Source organism: Dipodomys spectabilis, unplaced genomic scaffold (assembly GCF_019054845.1).
Source record: "Dipodomys spectabilis isolate Male_0828 unplaced genomic scaffold, ASM1905484v1 ptg000024l, whole genome shotgun sequence".
NCBI classification, from domain to species: Eukaryota; Metazoa; Chordata; class Mammalia; order Rodentia; family Heteromyidae; genus Dipodomys; species Dipodomys spectabilis.
The window spans coordinates 7,787,118-7,806,582 of NW_024870701.1; the positions used below are offsets into that span (position 1 = coordinate 7,787,118).

Genomic DNA, 19,465 nt, shown 5'->3' on the forward strand with positions numbered 1-19,465 from the left:
TGCGCCCGGCTGACTGAAGTTTTTATTTTGATTGTTTCTCATATATTTTTTCTTTTATCTAATACAGTTTTAGAAGTTATGAATTTTTTCCTTGCATTCTGGATCTACAGATAAACTATGCTAAATTGTACATGCATTTGTGTGAGCATGTAATAATTTTTTTCATTCTTCCCATTTACTTTATTCAATTTTTGTCATTCTCATTTGGCACTTAGAAATTGGGCTGCTTTTAGGTTTGCCTCCAGCTTAGTGTCAGATCTGTTGAGGTGTTCCTGGCGCATGCTATTCTTACTGATTTGACAAGTTATTTGTGTATTTGAAAACCTTATTTTTGTCTGGCAAAATATCTGTGAATATCTTTTTAACTCAACCATTTTATTTTAAAGGCTCTTTTTTTCCCCCTGTTGAATTTTTTGCCTGAGGGGGAAAAAATAAAAGAATAAAAAGAACATGTTGGGATAGAGATATGGTCATGCTATAGAAAGCCTTCTTAGGGCTGTGATGTAGCTCCGTGGCAAAGTGCTTGCCTAGGAAGGCAAAAGTCCTGGGTTCAATCCCCAGTACCAAAAAAATGTCATGGGGCCTGAACTCTGGGCCTGGGTGCTGTCCTTCAGTTCTTTAGCACCACTTCTGGCCTTTTCTCCTTATGTGGTGCTGAGGAATGGAACCCAGTGCCTCAAGCATGCAAGGCAAGCACTCTACCACTGAGCCTCCTTCCCAGCCCTTTTTTTCGGGGGAAGGTCTGGTCGTGGGGCCTGAACTCAGGGCCTGGGCGCTGTCCCTCAGCTCTTCAGCTCAAGGCTAGCGCGCTACCACTTGAGCCATAGCACCACTTCCGGCTTTTTTTTTCTGCTTATGTGGTACTGAGGAATCGAACCCAGGGCCTCAAGCATGCAAGGCAAGCACTCTACCACTGAGCCTCCTTCCCAGCCCCATTTGTTTGTTTTTTACAGAAAGCTTGCCTAACATATGTGAGTTTCTGAGTTCAAACCTCAGTACTGCACCCACTTTGAAGTTTTAATGTTTTCAAAGTCTGCATTTTTAAATTTTCATACATTTCCTGAAATGTAAATGTTAATGTTCTTCTATTTCACCATCTGTTTGTGGAAAATTAAAATACATTACAAATTGCCAAATTTTTAACTTCAAATAAGCAAGCACATCTTTGTGCAGTGCAGCTGCACAACACAGCAAATGTGTGTTGTATGTCCTAGATGAACGTCTATCCCTTAGTGTTTTCCTTTCTTATCACATTATCCAGAATTCTGTAGAGCAAGCCATCTGACCTTGAAGTTCTAACATCCTAATTTCTTAAAGATCTGTTTTGTATTTTATGACTTTTATGTTCTTTTGTATTTCTTTTTCTCCTTAGGGAAATGTGAGTTCACTGCATCTGTGCAGAGACAAAAGAAATCATTTACTTTCTTTTTAACATTTCTAGCATTTCAACTTTCATATTTTATCAGACAGTAAAGGGGCATATAAGAATGTACCTAATGGCACATTAACTTTACATAGCAACATGTAGTAGGAACTAGGCAGAAGAATAAGTAATGTGAAATAATTACTATACATAGCAAATTAGGAAACATGTAGCCTAAAGTATTTAGAAATTTTCCTTAAAGAAATTATGGTATATAAAAACACTAGGTACAACTCTCCATGAAAGTATTATTGTGCAAGAAATAAAGTACTTAATCATAAGACTCATTACTGGTTAGAAAATGTATCATTGAGGTATAAAAAAGCCAAGGTATATTTTAGAAGTGAAATTTGAAAAAATAATGGAGTTAGTGAAACATGGTAGTTAAAGATAACCATTAAATTATAGTAATTTATATTTAAATTAAATGCTGACTCTTCATATGCCAAAATGGGTGCAACATTAAATAGGAGAAAGAAAACTTGTCAATAAAAGTACATTCTAACAGTAATTATGAAAAACATATTTCTTTTTAAAAAATCTACAAATGACTGTACAAGAGGTTCCCATTTTAAATGTCCATTTATGTGTATAATGCATCTTAATGAGCATCAGCCATTGTTCTGTCTCCACCTCCTACCCAACCCTTCCCTTGCTCATCACATAAAGTTTCCCACCCACTTTTTCACAAAGTATGAATTTGTGTGTGGTGGGAGGTGTGAGATCTGTGTGTCATAAAAGACATACCACTCTCTTGGTAGAGAGATAGGAAGTTACCACTTTGGACTCAACTTAGCTCTGTTGGGTACAGGTTAGAATTCTGATAGGCATGTTCTCTACCACTTGAACCACAACTCCAGCTCTTTTGGCTTGGATATTTTTGAGATAAGGTCTCACTTTTTGCCCAGGCTGGTCTGTTCCTATTTTATCTTCCCATTGTAACTGGGAGGGCATTTGTACACTACCACATGCAGCTTACTGAGATGAGAGTCTCACAGTTTTTTAGCCTAAGTTGGCCTGAGTAACTGAGACAATAAGTATTCACCACCACATCCATGCACCTTAGTATTTTATATTTAAAGTGAATATAATAACAAAGTTTCTGCTTATTTATACTAGATTGTCATAATTTAGAGAAAGTTGAAACACTAAAGAAAAAACCCAGTAGTTTAGAAGTACTAGTTATGGACGGCTACTGGACTGGCTGTGGACCTTTAAGTTGTTTTTAGTTTAGTTTAGTTTAGTTTTGTTTTTTCCCCTCCCAAGACCTGAAGGCAAGTAAAAAGGGAAGGAAAAAGAGTAGTATAAGCATGACATTTTAGGAAAGGGTAGGGTTGGGGGGATTAAAGTCTTATATTTAGCATAAACAACTAACCCTTAACACAATTCATAAGTATTAAGTTTAAGCCAAATGTTGACAGTGTCTGTAGCAGACAGACTTTTTGTTGCTCTGAACAAAACAACTTTTTTAAGAGAGGAAGATTTCTTCACTCATTGTTTCAGAGGTTTTAGTCCATATTACTTGGCTCTATTGAATCTGGGCCAGTGGTGAAGCATATCGCTGTGACTACAGAAGCATGTTGCAGAGCCTGCTCTCCCAACAGCATACCCACAACAGAGAGTAAAGGAGAGGCAAAGGACAGATTCAAATTATAATAACTGTGTTTAATTGTGAACTAGAAATACTCCATTTTCTGGAAGATAGATATCCTAGTTTTCCATTGCTTTGACAAGATATCTGAGATAAACCATTTAAAATAAGAAAAGAAATTATTTTGGCTTATAGTTTCAGAGGTTTTAATCCATCATTTACTTAGAAAATTCTACCAAACATTCACAGAAGAATCTCCACCACTTTACAGTCTCTTTCAGTACATAGTAGAGATAGAAGCACTTAAAGTGAATTTAATGAGGCTAGTGGCACATTTCTGTAATCCTGGCTACTCAGGAGGCTGAGAGCTGAGGAAAGAACTCTTATCTCTAATTAACTAAGAGGGGATCTTTTTTTTTTTTTTGGTTGGTCATGGGGCTTTAACTCTGGGCTTGGGCGCTGTCCCTCAGCTCTTCAGCTCAAGGCAAGAGCTCTACCGCTTGAGCCACAGCAACGCCACTTCCGGTTTTCTGGTGGTTTATCAGAGATAAGAGTTTCACAGACTTTCTGGCCCAGGCTGGCTTTGAACCACGATCCTCAGATCTCAGACTCCTGAGTAGCTAGGATTATAGGCATGAGGCACCGGTGCCCGGCTAGAGGGGGGATCTTCTTTAGTCAGATGAATGTGTTTTCTTTGTTCTCTCTCTCTCTGTCTCTCTGTCACTCTCTCTTTCTCTTGGTCTCTGTGTGTGTGTGTGTCTCTCTCTCTACTCTCTCTTTCTCCCTCTCTCTCTCTCTGTTTGGTGCTAGTATTTTTGGTGTTTGAATTTGGCTTATGTGCTGTCCCTTGGCTTTTTCACTCAGGTCTGGCACTCTTATCACATGAGCCACAGCTCCACTTCTGGCTTTTTGGTGGTTAATTAGAGATAAGAGACTAATGGATCTTTCCTGCTTGGTCTGGCTTTGAATCTCAGCGTCTTGAGTAACTACGATAACAAGTATGAGCCACCAGGGCTTGGTTTAGGTAGAGTTTTTCTTTTTTACATTTTAAAACCCTACTGCCTTTTCTTGTTTTAAGACAGAGTTTCATTGTTGCCAAGAATGTCTCCCAACTACTGAGATGAAGTGATACTTCCACTTCAACCTTTCAAGTAATTGGGAATACGAGCACAGGTTACCATGGCCAGCTTGATCTTTGAGATAACTGCCTTGCTAACTTTATTGCCTGAGTTGGTTTTGAACTGATTTTCCTCTCCTGCCTCCCAAGTAGTGGGATTACAGGTATGAGCCACAATTTTAGCTTGATACCTTGTATTCAAGATCAATTTAGATTTTCTACTTCCTTTTTGTTTCCATAGTTTATTATTTATTCATTTTTGCAGGGCTAAATATTATTCCCAGTACCTTATTACATGCTAGATCAGTGCTCTTCCACTGAGCTATATCCCTAAAACCCCATATAAACTTCAGAAATAACCCATATTTTCAAAATGTTTTGTCAGTCCTTTATTAAATCTATAGATCAATTTGGAGGCATTAAAATCTTTATCGTGTTTAATCTTACAGTATATAAACTTCATGCTATTTATTTTTTTATTCTTTCATGAGCATTTTGTGTCCTGACACATGCAAATACTACAGATATATTTACTAAGCTAAACTTGATGCCACCTCCAACTATATTTATACCCAGAACTTTCTCTGTTCTAGTTAAGTGTCTGATTGCTTTGTTTTGTGCTGGTTAAATTATATGTTTTTTGAGAAAGTTTATTAGCTACAGGGTCAGCTAAAATTATAATGTTTACATTGTGGTAGATGTAGGTTTGCTTGCAGCATTGTATTTGAAAATTCAGAATACCAAAGTATAATTTGCTGAGTGGGTGAAAATTTTTTACTACCTGGGTAAGGAATTGGAAGACATGAATGAACTTAGATACCTGGGATTTGGTGCAACTATCTACCATTACTGGAAGGAACTTGTGTTTTTTGTTGTTTGATTTGCGCTGCATGACTAAAATCTTTTTTTGGAGAGGGAGGAGTACAGAAGTCACCTAGAAATTGTAGATTGTAGCCGCTCACATATTTTTATTAAAAAATACAATTAAAAAGCCAGCAGCAACAAAAGATCTTACAACTTCTGGAAACACTTTTTATACTATTTATAAGAAACACTGTCCAAAAATTTGTGAAACAAATAGAAAACGACTCTCAGTTCATTTTCTTTAGATAATTATTTTCCAGATATGGTCAGGCTATAACAAAATATATTGGGCAGTGTGTTTTCAAAAGAGTCTTATTTCTCACAGTTCTAGAGGTTGGAATTCCAAAGTCAAGGTGACAGCCAATCGGTGAGGATCCACACTCTTGTTCTAGTGGGACAGAAGGAGAAAAGTGTCTTTCCTGCCTCTTTCCTAATGGCTCAAATCCCATTGTAAGAGTTCCACTGCCTTGACCTGATCGTCTCTCAAAGGCCTCATGTCCTTCTGTCATCATCTTGGGGGTTAAGGTTTCTACATTAGAATTTTGAATGGATACAAACATTCAAATCATAGTCATTCTGCTTTATTAAAGACTTAGTTACAGGTGCATATTCATTTTTTTTTTTTTTTACCAATATTCAGACAATCAGAAGTGATTTTTAAAAATTTGAAATGAGCTCAGGATTCTCCTGCATCAACCTCTTAAGAGCTGAAGTTTCAAGTCCATGCCACTATCCTTCCTAGAGATTATCTTATGTTATGTGATTAACTCTGTGAGACTGAATACTTCACCACAAATGATTCTACTTTCATCCTGCTTTTTTTCTTAGAAGATGTGTTCCAATGTGTGTTTAAAAGTTGATTTTTGTTCTATTTATTTCCTTGTTTGCTTGCTTGCTTATTTAAATACTTCATTGGCCTCTGAGCTCAGCACTCAAGTTTGCTAAGCAAGTGTTGTGCCATTTGAGCCACTCTACCAGAGGTTGTTACTCTTTTTTAAAATAATGTTTTGTTTTGTTTTTTTTGGGGGGGGGGGTCCGGTCGTGGGGCCTGAACTCTGGGCCTGGGTGCTGTCCCTCAGCTCTTTTAGCTTAAGGCTAAAAGAGCTTGAGCCACAGCGCCACTTCCATCTTTTTTCTTTTTGCTTATGTGGTGCTGGGGAATCGAACCCAGGGCCTCATGCATGCAAGGCAAGCGCTCTACCACTGAGCCACCTCCCCAGCCCCTAATGTTTATGTTTTATATATAGATTTTCTCCACAAGTTACTTTTTAGTTGATCATGTTGATACTATGTGACTATCAACCATTATTAATTTTCCCGTTTCCTTTTGTAATCATAAACTTTTGATAAGGTTTAAACACTAATCCTTTTCTAGAGAAACTTATGGACCTAGGTTGTGGTGGTATTTTATTTTTAGTCTGCCTTTAAAAAAAAAACTTAATTAGCTGTTTTGATGAAGTGATGCTTGCTCTGCCTTTTCATTAGGTTATCTTTTATCTGTACCCCTGAATAATCTCACCCAAATACTAAAAATTCTTCTTTGTACGTTTGGGCATTCTGTACTAAATATGATGATAACTACACTACACAACAAAATACTTTCGATTTTTCCTGTAGATAGTAAATTGAAAGCAAATCCATAATTTCTATTTGCAAACAAGGAATGTTATAAATATTTAAAATGAGAATGCTTGGCTGTGATAATTTTCTTTTTTTTCTTTTCTTTTTTGTTTGTTTTTGTTTTTGTTTGTTTTTTGTTTTTGTCAGTCATGGGGCCTGAACTCTGGGCCTGGGCGCTGTCCCTCAGCTCTTCACCTTAAGACTAGTGTTCTACCACTTGAGTCACAGCACCACTTCCGGCTTTTTCTGCATATTTGGTGCAGAGGAATTGAACCCAGGGCTCATGCATCAAGTCAAGCACTCTACCACTGAGCTACCTTTCCAGCCCTGTAATTTTCTTTTAATCTGAAAAGATTGGAGTTTATCCAGTATGTCCAGTTTTCTGCTCACCTTACACTTGAAATGACTTCTTTGTCTTCTGTCCAGTAATTGTCCTAGCCTAAAATCAGCATAAAGGTTTCAGACTAAGTGTATGGAGTCAAAAAATCAAGAAAAGTACCCTTAGTTGTAAGAGAATGGAGTATTTACTTCATACTATAACTTTACTCAGAGGAAAATATACAAATATTATAATATTTGTGTGAACATGACTGTGTAAGCATTGACTGCTTTTCTTTCTTTTCTCCATCTTCCAGTTACAGCAATTGGAGCTTGCCCAGATACAGCACAGAGATGCTAATCTAACAGCCCTTGCAGCTATTGGACCACGGAAGAAAAGACCATTAGAATCTGGAAGTGAGGTAATGATATAGTGTTTATTTTATTTTTCATATAAAAAATTCAAAAAGAAGCATGTAAAAGAAGACATGGAAACAGTTTATTCTAAATGCTATTGCTGCCAAACTCTCTTTAAATAAAACTCATTTTTTGACAACTTTATTAAGTCTTTTTTTCCCCCAGGTTTTTAAGAGGCTTCTTTTCAATTTTATTCCTACTTGTTATTTACTTCGTACTTTATAGCTCCAATCTTTATTGTACTGAGTCATTATTTTAGATTTTATTTCTTTGTATTTTTTGTCTCTATCTGTGCTTGAACTCAAGGGCCTCTAACTTCCTTGGCTTGCTTGATCATGGCTGGCACTCTACCACTTGATCCACACTAACAGCCAGGATTTTTGCTGATTGATTGAAGATGGAGTCTTAGGAACTTTTCTGCTCATGCTGGCTGAGAACTGAGTTCTAGGTCTTAGCCTCCTGAGCAGCTAGGATTACAGGCATGAGTCACTGGCACTTGGGCTATGAGTGTTCTTGCTCGAATTTTTATTTAATCCTCTCTCCTTTGTCTAAACCTGGCTCTTCTATTAAGATTCAGTCTGCCCTCTTATTTCTTCCATGAACACTCTCATACCAGTTTATCCTCTTCTGAGCATGGAGTTTATTTGTATAGTTTAATTGTTCTCTTATTCCTGTGTGAATATTTTCTTGTCAAGTTATAAATTTGAGTTGTTGATTAATACCAATAAAGAATATTTCTTGTGTCTTGAGAGTAATGATTTGAGAAAGCACTATAACTTTGGTATGGACGAATGAATTATCGGCTGAGATAGAGATATAGTGTGTAGTAAGATCCTAGGGCTGAGGTTAGCAATAAAAGAGCAGTAGTTCTTTAATTGTGCTCCATAAAGTCTAAATGTACTTTGAAGCAGCTCCACACCAACATTAGCCTTTAGCATTGTCAGTTCCTAAATGAATGTCAGTCACCTTAATAGATGAAAGTCCAGTTCTAGCTCTATGAAAGTGATAGTCTCTTCATCCTCTTCCCCAGTCAGATGCACTCACTGTTACGCTTTTTGTATATCCTTTCAGAAATTTGTTATGAACATAGATACATATCTGATGTGCCTTCACAAAGCTACATTTTTTTTGAGTACAGCTTTCATGCCAGTGCTTTTTTTTAAATTGAAATTAGGTGATTACATTAATTTCATATATTTCACAGCATTGTGGAATAGTGATATTTAGTTATAGTCACAAACACATTTTAACCTTCACAAGGCAAATTGTCATTATCATGGTCTATAAAGTTTGTGACTTCTATGAGCTTTGACTATACAATATTTCTTCTACATCAGGTGATATTTTCATTTCTTTCCTTTTGACAAAACTACATTTTTAAATTTCAGTGTGATCAAACCTTATTCACAGTCTACCTCATATAATTTACTTTTAAACTTTTGAAGTATGGGACATAGCAGTGGTTAGATGAGTCACAATTTATTCAACAAGTTCTCCAGTGAACAATTTAGGTCTAGGTTTTTCTTCATTGCTTCAGAGAATATTCTTGTATTTAAATTATAGTGAGTATATATAGTGTAATTATAAGTGAAATTAATACTGTTGAGTTAAGGAATATGCACACTGGGAAAACTTAATGAAAAACATGTAGAACCTCTACTATCTGCCACTCCATCAATTTATGTCTGACATTGTTTGATTTATATATCTATATTTACTTTTGGGGCTAAGTTTTCACCTTTTAGTTTATTTTTCAGCAAATCCTACACTCAATTTCTTTTTTTTTGGTCTGGTCGTGGGGCCTAAACTCTGGGCCTGGGCACTGTCCCTCAGCTCTTCAGCTCAAGGCTAGCGCTCTACCACTTGAGCCACAGCGCCACTTCCGGCTTTTTTCTTTTTGCTTATGTGGTGCTGAGGAATCGAACCCAGGGACTCAGGCATGCAAGGCAAGCACTCTTACCACTGAGCGACCTCCCCAGCCCTCAATTTCTTTTTTTTGTTTGTTTTTTTTTTTGGGGGGGGGGGGTCCGGTCGTGGGGTCTGAACGCTGGGCCTGAGCGCTGTCTCTCAGCTCTTCAGCTCAAGGCTAGTGCTCTACCACTTGAGCCACAGCGCCACTTCTGGCTTTTTTCATTTTACTTATGTGGTGCTGAGGAATCGAACCCAGGGCCTCAGGCATGCAAGGCAAGCACTCTACCACTGAGCCACCTTCCCAGCCCTTTTTTTTTTGTTTGTTTGTTTTTGTTTTTAGTTGTTGATGATTTTACCTTCTAAAAAGCTGTTGTCAGTTTTTACATAGACCTTATTTTTTATATTTCCATTAATACTGTTTATTATCTTTTCCATCTCGGGTGAAAAATGCAATTTTAGTAGTATTATTGGTAAATGAAGCAATTTTTCACATGCATATTCAGTGTACTCTAATTTTTCCTGCATCTCACTGAGTTACATTGTTCAATTGATTAAATATATGGAAATCTCTCACTCATTTTCTTTTCAGTTTCTCTAGGCTATTTTCTCTAGCATTTTTTAGCTTTATGTCTGAAGGCTTTAATTTTTCCTTAAAATAACCATTCTTCCGTTTTCATCATCACAACTTATATTCAACTTACGAAAACTGTTTTTTTTCTTCTTCTTTGATTTGCTTTGTTATGCTGTGTTTTACTTTTTTGTTTTAATAATATGAAGGTTTAAACTTAAGGCCTAATTCTTGCTTCACTTTCTTGTTAATATTCTACCACTTGAGTCATGCATTTAGTCTGGATTTTGTCTGGTTAATTGGAGATGGAATTCTATAGACTTCTCTTCCCAGACTGGCTTTGAATCATAATCATCCAGATCTCAGCCTGTGAGTAGCTGGGATCATAGGCTGAAGCACTGAGCCAGCTTGTTTTATTATTATTATTATTTTTATTTGTCTTGTTTGAAGACAGAGAATCCCTATCATCCAGCTGGCCTGCAGCTGGAAATCTTGCCTTAGTGAATGCTAAGATTATAAACATGTACCACCATGCCCACCTAGAAAGCCACTTTTAAATAAGGATGAAATGTACTATTACTTTTATTATTTAACTTTTTAGGTATATGTCTTTGATTCATGGAGCATGTGTGTTTGTTTTGTGGTAGGGTTTGAGCCCAGATCCTTAGACCTTTATGTAGCATTTCTTTAGAGTAAGAGTTGAAATACGGATTTAACTTTATTTCCTGGATCTTTGAATGAAAGTTGAAGTATGGGCCAGACCGATAATCCTAGCATTCAGGGGTGGAGACAGAAGCAAGAAGACTGCAACTTCAAAGCTAGCCTGTAATATATAGCCAGCTGAAGCCCAGCCTGGGTTACACAGCAAGACTGCGTCAAGAATAGGGGAGGAAAAAAAAAAGGAAAAAGAAAAAATAGGAATTCAGTTTTGTACTTTCTATCCCTCCCCCAGCATTCTCATTCAAGCCAGTAAATTGTTCCATCATTTACTCTATAGTTATTAACTCATTTATTTACAATGCTCCCTTTGTCGTATCTAACTTTGTATTGTCTTCTAATTCCCACATGTATTTGAGTCATTTCCTTATACTTTGAGCCAAGTTTAATAGTTTTTCTGTGATTTTGAAAATATGTTGTGTCTGCAGTGTGTAGCCACATATGGCTGTTGAGCTCTTGAGCTCGGTGACAGAAGAAATAAATTCGTACTTTTAAGTTAAAATGAATTTTAATACCCATATATGTCTATTGGCTTCTACATGGGACAATGTAGAAGGATGTTCTACTGGTGTATATCTTCTTATTTATTTCAGGAGTGAGAGTGCCCTAGGAATCAAACCAGGGCCTCACAGATGCTAACCAAATTGTCTCCTGCTGACCAACATTCCTAGCTCATCTATGTCTATTTGACTATGTTTTAGCACCCAAACCCTTTGAAAAAATTATAATTTTAAAAATGTATAGTTAAGCATATTTTTTTGTATGTGTTGGTACTAGAGCTTTCAACTCAGGGCCTTGCTTGGGATTTTTGCTCAAAGCTGACATCTACCAATTAAGGTACACATCTAGACTAAATTTTTGTTATAATTGGAGAAAAGTGCCATAGATTCTTCTGTTCAGGTTGGATTTAAACCTTGAACCTCAGATTTCACCCCCCCTAAGTAGCCAGGATTTGAGCATGAACCACCAGCTCATATAAAACTAAAACTCGGTCCACTAAACAATTACCCATTTTTCTCTTCCCTGTGATCCTTGTAATCCTTATTCTACTCTGTTTCTATGAATAAGTAGTCAAATATACCTCTTATATAAGGGGAATCTTACAGTATTTGTCCTTTTAAGACTGATGTATTTAACTTAGTATAATATCCCCAAGGTTCCAAACCATAATGTATTTTAAAAGATAATTAAAATAGTTTAGTAAAGCTGGTCACCAGTGACTCACACCTGTAATTATACCTACTCAGGAGACTGAGATCTGATGATCATGATTTGAAGCCAACCCAGACAGAGTCCATGAAACTCTTATCTCCAGTAAACTACCAAAAATGCCAAAAGTAGAGTTGTAGCTATAGTGATAGAGTGCTAGTCTTGAGCAAAATAAGCTCACCAACAGTGCTCAGACTCTTGAGTTCACACTCCAGGACAGGCATCAAAACAAAAAAAAGTCCATTAGAGAAATTTTTGTTTCTATCACAAGATGAGCTAGAAGCACTCTTTATTTTTGTTAGTGTGTGAGTATAAATATCTTACTTAAATTAGAGTGTATTATTTTCATTATTGAGCTTATTCATATAAATAGGCTTTGTTAACAAATCTTTATTTTGTGACAAAAAATAAGTGTAGTTGTTTTCATCCACAGCCATTATTTATAATATTATTATAATGTGCTTGGAGATGTCTAAATTCCTGATACGTTTTCTATTTTAGTAACATTAAACAAATTCTGTTAAATGTTTGCTTGGCAGGAAAATCATTGCAGCACATGTGACAAGTCCGTTTGTGATTCCGAGTTTAATTCTTGATTCTGTTAAGCTTTTTAACTTTGTACAAAGGTGGTTTACTGTTTGTTACAAAGAAAATAGAATATATTGCTTTTCTATTTTTGCCTTACGACTCTGTTTTAAGATCATACAGTTGTTTTTTAATGAAAATTGAAGATATAAAATGGTTTTTCTAAATTTGCACAGTTATTAAGATAGAGGAACCAAAGATACAACACCAGACGTTTTGTCTGTGCTCATAACCAACCACTACACTGAGATTATTCTAGAAATATTGTGCTGCCAGTTGAGCATTGTATTTTGGATGTTGTTTTACCTAGATTTCACAAGAGAAACAATACAATGTATAGAGCTAAGTAATAGGATATTTTTTTTGCCAGTCTTGGAGATTGAACTCATCCTGGGCACTGTCCCTGAGCTGCTTTTGCTCAAGGGTAGCACTCTACCACTTGAGCCACAGTGATGCTTCCCAGCTTTTTCTAGTTCATGTGGTACTGAGTAATCTAACCAGAACTTCATGCATTCTTTTTTTTAGGGGGGAGAGGGAGAGTCTGGTCGTGGGGCCTGAACTCTGGGCCTGGGCACTGTCCCTCAGCTCTTCAGCTCAAGGCTAGCGCTCTACCACTTGAGCCACAGCACCACTTCCGGCTTTTTTCTTTTTTTGCTTATGTGGTGCTGAGGAATCAAACCCAGGGCCTCAGGCATGCAAGGCAAGTGCTCTACCACTGAGCCACCTTCCCAGTCCAGGACTTCATACATTCTAGGCAAGCACTCTACTACTAAGCCACATTCCCAGCCCCAGGTAACACGAATTTTTAATAGAAAATGACCCACACGATTATGAAGGCTGAAAAGTGCCATATCCTAAAGACCCAGGAAGCTAGTGATATAATTCAGTCTGAGTTGTCAAGCTTGAAGACCAGGGAATCCAATGATGTAGTTTATATTTCAAGATAAGGAGGCCTGAGAATAGAGGAAGGGCACATGGAGGAGATAGACTGATGATTTAAGTTGTCCAGTAACAACTTGGGGCTTTGAAGTCCAGGGACATGAGAACTTGGATACCTCGGCTTCAGAAGACAGTGCAACTTTGTTCTTCTGTTTTTATCTAGCTATTCAGTGTATTGGATAACCCTTGTCTACTTGCTGATGGTGAATGTTCTATCTCTATTGAACCTGCTGCTTTAGGTTAATCTTTTCTGGGAATGATTTTACAGGTGTTCTATAATTCTAAAACATGTTCTACCAGGTGTCTGAATATCCTTTATCAAGCTAAAACGTATAGCTTACTATCATAGACATTTTCTTCTGTCTCATACTTTTGTGCCACAATTCACTGATCCATCAGTAGGCACTTAGAATATTTTTACATATTTGTAATAAAGAATGAACATACAATGTCTTCATGAACTTCACTTCTTTTGTAGGATTGATTTATAAAAGAACCTTTGGATCTAAAAGCATACATCCTGTAATTTAATACCTTTTTTTTTTTGTGGGTTGTGGGGACTGAACTCTGGGCTTGGGCGCTGTCCCTCAGCTCTTCAGCTCAGGGCTAGCATTCTACCACTTGAGCCGTAGTGCCACTTCCAGTTTTTTTCTGCTTATGTGATGCTGAGGAATCGAACCCAGGGCCTCATGCATGCAAGGCAAACACTCTACCACTGAGCCAACTTCCCAGCCCTTAATAACTAATTTTTCATAAGCTTCCTAAAAACATTGTGTCAGTTTCTACCACTGAACCTGTTTCCTTGCTAGCAATAGATAGGATCATTCGTTTAAAAATATTTATTACTACAGTTTTTTGTTGATTGCATCTCTGTCAATCATACCCTCTTAAAAGGTAAGGTTATTTCTAAATGGAAACATGGTAACAAAATGCTGAACAACCTCTAAAATACCCTTTGAGGTTAATTCTTGAATCTTGTTACATTTCTTTAAATATTAAAATAGGGATTTTTTCATAATAGAAATGTATATATTTTGAAATATATTCAACCAGGTTGAATTCTTACCAGTATTTGAATGATCATATATAGAGATGATTGACTTTACTATGACTCTTTTTGCTATTTTTATCACTTTAGTATATAGATAGATTAAAAGTAAAATATTAAGTCTGAAATGATTTTGGAAAACACAAAGACTTAAATCTATTAGGAGGTAACAATTTCTTAGTGAAAATTGTCTCTGCTTACTATTTCAGGTGACTTTTTAGTCTGGAAAGGTGCACAAGTAATTTAACTAAAATGCTCTTGACAGGAAAGGTCCAGGTTTAATCTTTATTTCCTTAAGGGGCATAGTCAGTAGCCATTCTTTGTTTATTTCCATCCTCTTCCACCAGGTTGCAGGGGACCATCATTTTCTAAAGTGTTCATTGTTATCTATTACAGCAGACCTATGAGACATTGAAAGAGATATAGTGTCACTAAATGCTCTCTATAAATGTATACATTCAGAGGATTATGGGCATTTTATTACTTTACATAAAGAATGTATTTTAAGATAGATTTCTATATTGTTCACATTCGCTAAATGTGTGAGCATTAATTCATAAATGAAACATCTCAATTTATTTAGGTCTTTTAAATTTTCCAAAGGTTTAAAATTGATTTGTTTAGGGCTGGGAAGGTGGCTCAGTGGTAGAGTGCTGGCCTTGCATGCATGAGGCCCTGGGTTTGATTCCTCAGCACCACATAAGCAGAAAAAGCCGGGAGTGGTGCTGTGGTTCAAGTGGTAGAGCACTTGCCTTGAGGTGAAAAGCTGAGGGACAGCGCCCAGGCCCAGATTTCAGGCCCCATGATGGACAAAAACAAAACAAAAATTGATTTGTTTGTTTTGTTGGTTTTTGGGGGAAAGATCTTACTGTATAGCTCTAGCTGGCTTTGAACTCTTTATTGCTTCAACCTCTCAAGTGCTAATATTACAGGTATATGTAACCACAATGATTTAAAAGTTTACTTTTTTGTCAGCTACCTTTAGTAACTTACTGGGAAGTATGTTGAATTTCACATTATGGGCTTTTCTTTTCCCAAAATATCTCTTAAATAATCTTAAAAGAGCCAGTTATGTATGCTGAAAACAGTAAACATTCACAGTAATAAAGAAAAAATGACATTAAGGGTATTTAATAGTGTTTGAGTTTAAAATGATTCATATTAGAGTCCTGCTAGGTTCAAATAGTAACAGATGCCTTTTAAATGTCAGTGAATTAAAAGATGGTATGTTGAATTTGTGTTGTGTCAAATTGGCCAAGCGGGAACTAAGTTTCCCAGAATCTCTTTTCTTACATAGTTCCTGGTTACTATAGGCTTTGAGGAGTTTTATGGCAGTTTTATTTTGAAAAATAGAAATGAAACTGCATCTCTATTCCTCTTGTTGGGAAAGTCAAGGTAGGATTACAGGACCCTGTTGTATCTCCATGTATTGACATAGATCAGCAGCTGGCCCTTCAGTTCAGTCCTGTCTGAGGAAAGTTTGTCTCCTAATGAGTCTATTATGGCTTCCCTTAAGGCAGTGGCCTTGCAAGGGATGACTGATCTTTCTCAGGACTTACCCTACTATCTCTTATTTCTTATATGCCTACAACCAGATTCAGGTTCTACAAGCCTTGGGTAAGGTACTAAAGTGTGGCCCATGAGGTAATGTGGTATATACTAAATGAATTACATGATTTTGCTTGCAGTTGCCTGAGAGATGGTATGGGAATGAATGGTTCCTAAGGATTTAGCTTCAGAGTAGAAAGAACATAAAATTGGGTCAGGCCCAACATACTGATTTAGAATCACTAGGCAAAGATTACTGACAGAAGGTTATTAGATTAGAGAGCTACAAGTGGCTTCAACAGTTTTATTTTGATTGGTTGCCTAACTGAAAGCCTAACCCAAAGGGGACGTAGACTAAGTGAAATTGAGGTAGATACTAGAATTGTATTTATATAATATAAATACTTGTTTACAGAGACTATATGTAAGATGACCACATCTGTCCTCTGAGTGTGTGCAGAGGATACTCCTTTTATTATAGCTATGAGAAGGCCTCAGCATCCTCGAGGAGCTCTGCTAGCTTTTTGCTTCAGTGAGTAACTGTAGAGGATCTCTACCATCTAGCTGTGTTTTGAGCTTGTTGAGAATAGCAGAATCCTTGGTGGCAGAGGCAAGTAGTGACAAGATGGATATGGTGACTCTGATGGTCAGTAAAGCCAGTGTAGTAATCAGAATAGTCTTAAGTTACAGAGATTTAGGGGCAGGGATGCCTATGTTCTGAAATAATTCAAAAGTAATAATAATGAAGGCAACAGAAAGGAGAAATCTGTTGCTTTAAATGTTCTGCTCATGTCGTACATTAAAAACAACTAAAAATCCTCTTGTTGACATATCTTAGAGTTCATTTCGATTAGCATCATTTTATATGGTCATATGCACATAGCTGTTGAGCTATTGTGACCTCTTCTAGGGCTGTTCTAGACATATACTAATTGTTACAAATGAGGGAAACCAGGGAGCCTACAATTCTTTGGGTCTGGCTTACTTCACTTAAAATGATTTTTCCCAAGTCTTTCCATTTCTTTATCAATGGGGCTATGCCATTCTTTCTGATGGAAACATAGAATTCCATTGTGTATATATACCATATCTTCTTGATCCATCCAGCTACTGAGGGCCCCCGGGTTGGTTCCATATCTTAGCTGTGGTAAATAATGCTGCAATAAACATAGTTGTGCTGGTAGCTTTAGTGTGGCCTTGTTTGTGATCGTTTGGGTAAATGCTCAGGAGTGGGATTGCTGGGTCATAGAGGTGCTCTATGTTTAGTCTTTTGAGGACATACTGCTTTCCAGAATGGTTGAACAAGTTTACATTCTCACCAACAGTATAGTAGCATTCTCTTTTGGTCTTATCCCCACCAGCATCTACTATTACTTGTTTTGTTGTTGTTGTTTTCCTTTTTCTTTGATTTTTTTTCTCCTTTGGTTTATCATCTGTGGTCACTGGTTTTTTTAATTCTATTATCTTGTGTCTTGTATAAACTTTATCTGATTTGAGGAAGGGAAGGGGAATAACAAAATGGTGAAACAAAGGACAAAAGGTGAACCAATGCTACAGTGATACTCATAAGACATTATGTTGGAAATGAACTTTACAATTGGGGGATGGGGGGAGAAACTGGGAGAAAAATGAGGTAAGGGGTAACAATACTCGACAACAAATGTACTCATTACCTTATGTAACTGTAAAACCTCTTTACATCCCCTTTACAACAACAATTTTTCTTAAAAAAGAAGTTCTGCTTATGAACCAGCAGATGGCAGTCAATCTCGAAGTTCAGTATTTTCTGCTTTGTGTTCCCCTTAAGGCCTAGAAAGCTCAGGTATCCAGTCACTTCTGTTTATCTTTGTAGTTTTTTTTTTTTGGTTGTAGGGCTTGAACTCTGTACCTGAGGGATGTCCCTCTGCTCTTCAGCTCAAGAAGAGCACCCGCCACAGCGCCAGTTCCAGTTTTCTGAGTCATTGATTGGAGATAAGAGTCTCACAGAATTTCCTGGGCTGGCTTTGAACCATGATCCTCAGATCTCAGCCTCCTGAGTAGCTAGAATTAAGGCGTGAACCACCCACGCCCCGCTTATCTTCGCAGTGTTTGTTCTGGATCTGTATCTTTATTTTCTCTTCCCTGTTTCCTAAATCTAATACTTCTATTGGGGTGGCATTGGGACTTAGTATAAACTGGATAGTGTATCATTGCCTCTCACTAAATTCTTTACAATATTTCTTTAAAATACTGGTATTCTGTGCTTGATTAACTGTTAAGACGGGGGACACATTTGTTTTTTTTTTAGTCTTAACATTCAGGGAATAGAATAAAAGGGGCTGACTTTAGATTCCAAATAAGATGGATTGTCTTGTAAACAAAAGCTGGCTCTTCTGCAGTTTGATTAGAAGGTTATAAGAAAAACTACGTGTACCTGTACATATCCTTCATCTACCTGCCACATGTCTGAAGTGCCTATTAGTTTACTTTTAGCTTTAGGCATTTTTCAAAACTCTACTATAATCTAGTTTACTGAGTGGAATGAGAAGTTTAACAGCATTCATTATTTCTCTTAAACTGGCTAGGCAATGATTTAGCAAGAGCCTAAAAGAGTATGACATGAGAAGGATAATTAAATGGTTTTAAGTTGAGAATGGTAGAGAACCTGGAGAACTAGAATTACATTCTTTCTGTGAACTTTCAGTGCCTCCCAACTACTGATGAATTCATTATGATAATAAATACTAACACTTATGAAGTGTATAATGTTATCATTTAAGTTTAAATAGATCTTAATCAGTTTTTGCCGTTGCTATCCCTAGTTTGCAGAATAGGAAGCTGAGGCACAGAGATATAATTTGTCTGAAATTGTTTATGGAATTAACAACTAGTATTTTATCACCTTGCCGCCTAGCATAACATCTTACCTAACACTGGTACCCAGTAACAAGCTAATACTGAGTTGAATTAGCATGGACTAGCATGAAACTAGAGGCCCATTTGAAGTCAGAGAACTTCATCAGGATCCATGAAGCCATTGGGTTCATAAAGCTGTTTCTTCTGTCTCTCACTTTGCCTGGCAGTAATCTAACTTAAGGAAGCATGGAGAAAGAGGCAGAAGAGCTTTTTAAAGGTTTTACTTTGAAATACCCAATTGCTACTTCTCTGAAATTGGCAGTTAATACTATTCAGTTGTTTACTATACGAGCAAAATAATTTATCCGAAATTTTTTTTCTCCGATTTTTTTTTTTTTTGGTCGTGGGCCTTGAACTCTGGGCCTGAGCGCTGTCCCTCAGCTCTTCAGCTCAAGGCTAGTGCTCTACTACTTGAGCTACAGTGCCACTTCCAGTTTTCTGGTGGTTTGTTGGAGATAAGAGTTTCATGGAGTTTCCTGCCCAGGCTGGCTTTGAACCACGATCCTCAGATCTCAGCCTCCTGAGTAGCTAGGATTACAGACATGAGCCACGGGCACCTGGCTCCGAAATTTTTTTATAAAGATAGAAAGTACAGCTTGCTTCTTTAATAGAGGCTCACTTAAACTATAGTTAGAGAATGTTGACGCTTAGATTTGATTAGGTTCCTAGGGTATCTACTATGTGCATGATAGATA

The 19,465-nt window shown here is 37.0% G+C and overlaps 1 protein-coding gene and 1 non-coding gene across 2 annotated transcripts in view; one reads left to right on the plus strand and one right to left on the minus strand.

Moving 5' to 3' along the window:
- The window catches only part of Taf4b (TATA-box binding protein associated factor 4b), a 100,712-nt gene that overhangs the window by 70,743 nt on the left and 10,504 nt on the right, over positions 1–19,465 (plus strand). Inside the window, exon 14 of the mRNA XM_042675319.1 lies at positions 7,251–7,355. Within this exon, the coding sequence (XP_042531253.1) occupies positions 7,251–7,355 (105 nt within the window). The remainder of the gene's footprint in view (positions 1–7,250; positions 7,356–19,465) is intronic.
- Trnaa-ugc lies at positions 6,144–6,212 on the minus strand. Its single transcript has one exon. It is a non-coding gene; the product is annotated as a tRNA-Ala (tRNA).